This window comes from Gavialis gangeticus, unplaced genomic scaffold (assembly GCF_001723915.1).
Source record: "Gavialis gangeticus isolate Ggan-Ray unplaced genomic scaffold, GavGan_comp1, whole genome shotgun sequence".
NCBI lineage: Eukaryota > Metazoa > Chordata > Crocodylia > Gavialidae > Gavialis > Gavialis gangeticus.
In genome coordinates, this window is record NW_017728996.1 from 34925258 (window position 1) to 34927889 (window position 2632).

General features: G+C 43.7%; 1 protein-coding gene across 1 annotated transcript in view; it reads right to left on the bottom strand.

Moving 5' to 3' along the window:
* The window catches only part of MYO1E (myosin IE), a 129786-nt gene that overhangs the window by 42645 nt on the left and 84509 nt on the right, over window positions 1–2632 (bottom strand). The window contains exons 19-20 of the mRNA XM_019504315.1: window positions 1910–2024; window positions 839–1008 (exon numbers count right to left, since the gene is read on the bottom strand). Coding sequence (XP_019359860.1) covers window positions 839–1008; window positions 1910–2024 — 285 coding nt within the window. The remainder of the gene's footprint in view (window positions 1–838; window positions 1009–1909; window positions 2025–2632) is intronic.

The following is a 2632-nucleotide window of genomic DNA, read 5'->3' on the forward strand; positions in this document are numbered from 1 at the left end:
GGGGGGGGGGGGGGGGAGAGGCGGCAGTGGTGAGACGCGGTGAGTGATGGGGACAGGCGTCAACGCAGGGTCTGCATCAGCGCCCAGGGCCAGGGCCGGCAGGGGACCAGGGCTGGGCAGCAGGAGTGCAGGCCCAGGTTGGCACGTGAGACTGGAGTGGCCAGCGGGCTAGTGGGGAGATGTAGAGGCGGCCAATATTTACCATTCATTACTATGGGCAAATGGATTTTGCTTAGTGCGGTTCCACTTAACACTCATTTTTTCTGGAACCAATTAAGAGCACTAAGTGGGGGTTACCTGTACTGGATTTATTGGAGGAGAGGTTGATGTTAGTGAGGGAGAATGGGGGGATATATGATATTCACCTTGAAGTGCATAACATTAATATTTAGTTCCCTATGTGTTGACTTTGCTCCTCTCCACCCAGCAGCTGCCACACACCTCTGGTCTTGGGACAGTAAGCTTGAAAATGGCATTGCATGGATCATAGCAGATATAGTGTCAAAATAACTATTGCTTAGGTAACCTTCCATTTTTCAAGTCCTAGTTTATCCTTTCTTGTCTCTCTCCACACTTGACTCCCCATATACACATTAATATAACATAAACATCATGTCTGAAAAATATGATGGTCTCCTGTATCAGATACCACATGCATTCATTGATCCAGAGGAAAACTGTCCCTCTGAACCTGCAATCCCAGGTTGTAAGGCACTGCTCTATACCTTAGTTATGATAAGGGGCTGATGTTTTCTAAGCACACTGGATGTTCCATTAAAGGGTAACTCCAAAAAGCCATGGCTGGACTCATGATCACTGGGTTTTTCCCTAATCATACCTTAAATCGTCTGTCATATTTTGTGACAGTATCAGCAAAATCAATCTTTTCTCTCTTGCCCACAAACTGGCGTAGCTCTGGATGCTCTTCCATGCCTATGTAGTCCCCAATGAAGTTCCTGTTAATGCTGTTTCGCCTTCTTTCTTTCTTGTTCAGCAACAGATCTGAGGCTTGAATACCCAAAGTAGTCATTAGCTGGTGGTATTTACTAAAGAAAGAGCTAAAAGGACTTTATATTAAGTTTCAAATTAGGAGGAAATCCAAACAAATATATTTGTCTGAAAGAAGGGGGCAAAAACATGAGTTTCCCTGCTAATCCTTTCTACCGGCTGGGATGCACTTTCAGTCAGGCCTATTAAAACATACTGATGACTGTCTAATGGAAATGAACTGAAAGCACTTCCAGAATTGGGGAAACTCTGGGATAAATCTGAACTCTGATTAATGAGGACAATAGATATGTTTGAAACCAGTGGTGTTTTAAGTGGGGGAGAGGGGGGATTTCTAATTTAACACAATGGTTAATAGTCCAATTATGAATCCAATCCCTTAAGTGTTGCAGTAGTCGAGACCAAAGAAGCCATTAAAGGCATGAACACATTCAAACACATGATTTGGGACTCCTTCTGACAAAACAGCTCTAAAAAAGCGTGCAACTGTTGTGTCTAGCAATACTTTCCCCTGGAATACACGATAACAATGCCAACAACTGAGTACTATTCAAAGTCCTTTGCTGCCATAAGAGGTTTGTCCTGTAATAAGCATTCAGACTTAAGAGTGTGTCATTTCCCTAGAAGGCAATTAAGCATGACAGCTGTAACATTGAATTTGTACTAGCCCCAGGCTACCCAGGTTTAACTCATGGGAAGCTGCTTTTCCCACTTCCCTTCAAAATGCTAGTTAACATTTATCTCCCAGCCCTTCAACTGGCTAGCAGAATGCGCTTCTTCTTAAGTCAAAGCTTGTACTGCAGTGCAACTGCTTGCACCGCAGATGGGAGGCATTTCCCTTGTTCTTTTTGTTTTATTTCTGTCTTTGAAAAAATCATTTAGTTCTCACAGCATTACCTACCTTCTTCTCTCATTTGTACATATTTTTTCTTGGCTGCATATTTCCGCCAGGCCTTCTGGATTGCCCGAGCATATCCATCATACTTCCGCTCTCTCATCTCTTCCAATAAAAATAGCTGCACGTAGAGAGGTAAAATAAGCCAAACAGTTTGAGGATTAAGAGGGCTTAGAAAAAGCCATGTTTTTCTTTTAACCAACCATCTATTTGCTTCACTCTAGAACAGGGGTAGGCAACCCCTGGCATGGGTGCCAGAGCATGGCATGCAAAGACATTTTGCTTGGGACCTGTGCCTCAGGTTGGACAGGAGGGAAGGGGCTGGAGATGTCCTTCCACAGCAAGGATGAGGCCCCTCATGGCTCCTCCGCTGTCTGCCCCTGGCATGCCATCATATTACAATTTGAGGTTACAGGTGTTTGTGGCACTGCCCAAAAACCTTGCTGACCCCTGCTCTAGAACAAAGACTGCCTTACATGCAGGAGGTACTAGAAGGTGGCTAGATACCGTCTCCTGCCCAAACATAGCTTCTGAAAAATCTGGAAACAAAGTTGAGGAATTATCTATAGAATCATGGCATATTTGTATTGATGTAATTGTGTTAGGTACAGATATTTCAATTTTCTAATAAATATACTGGAGGCTGTTGCCAAACCCAAGTATATTCCTCTTGCAAAATTGTTAAAATCCATGAGTGGGTCATGAGTTCCTGTAGAAACCATGGGGAAC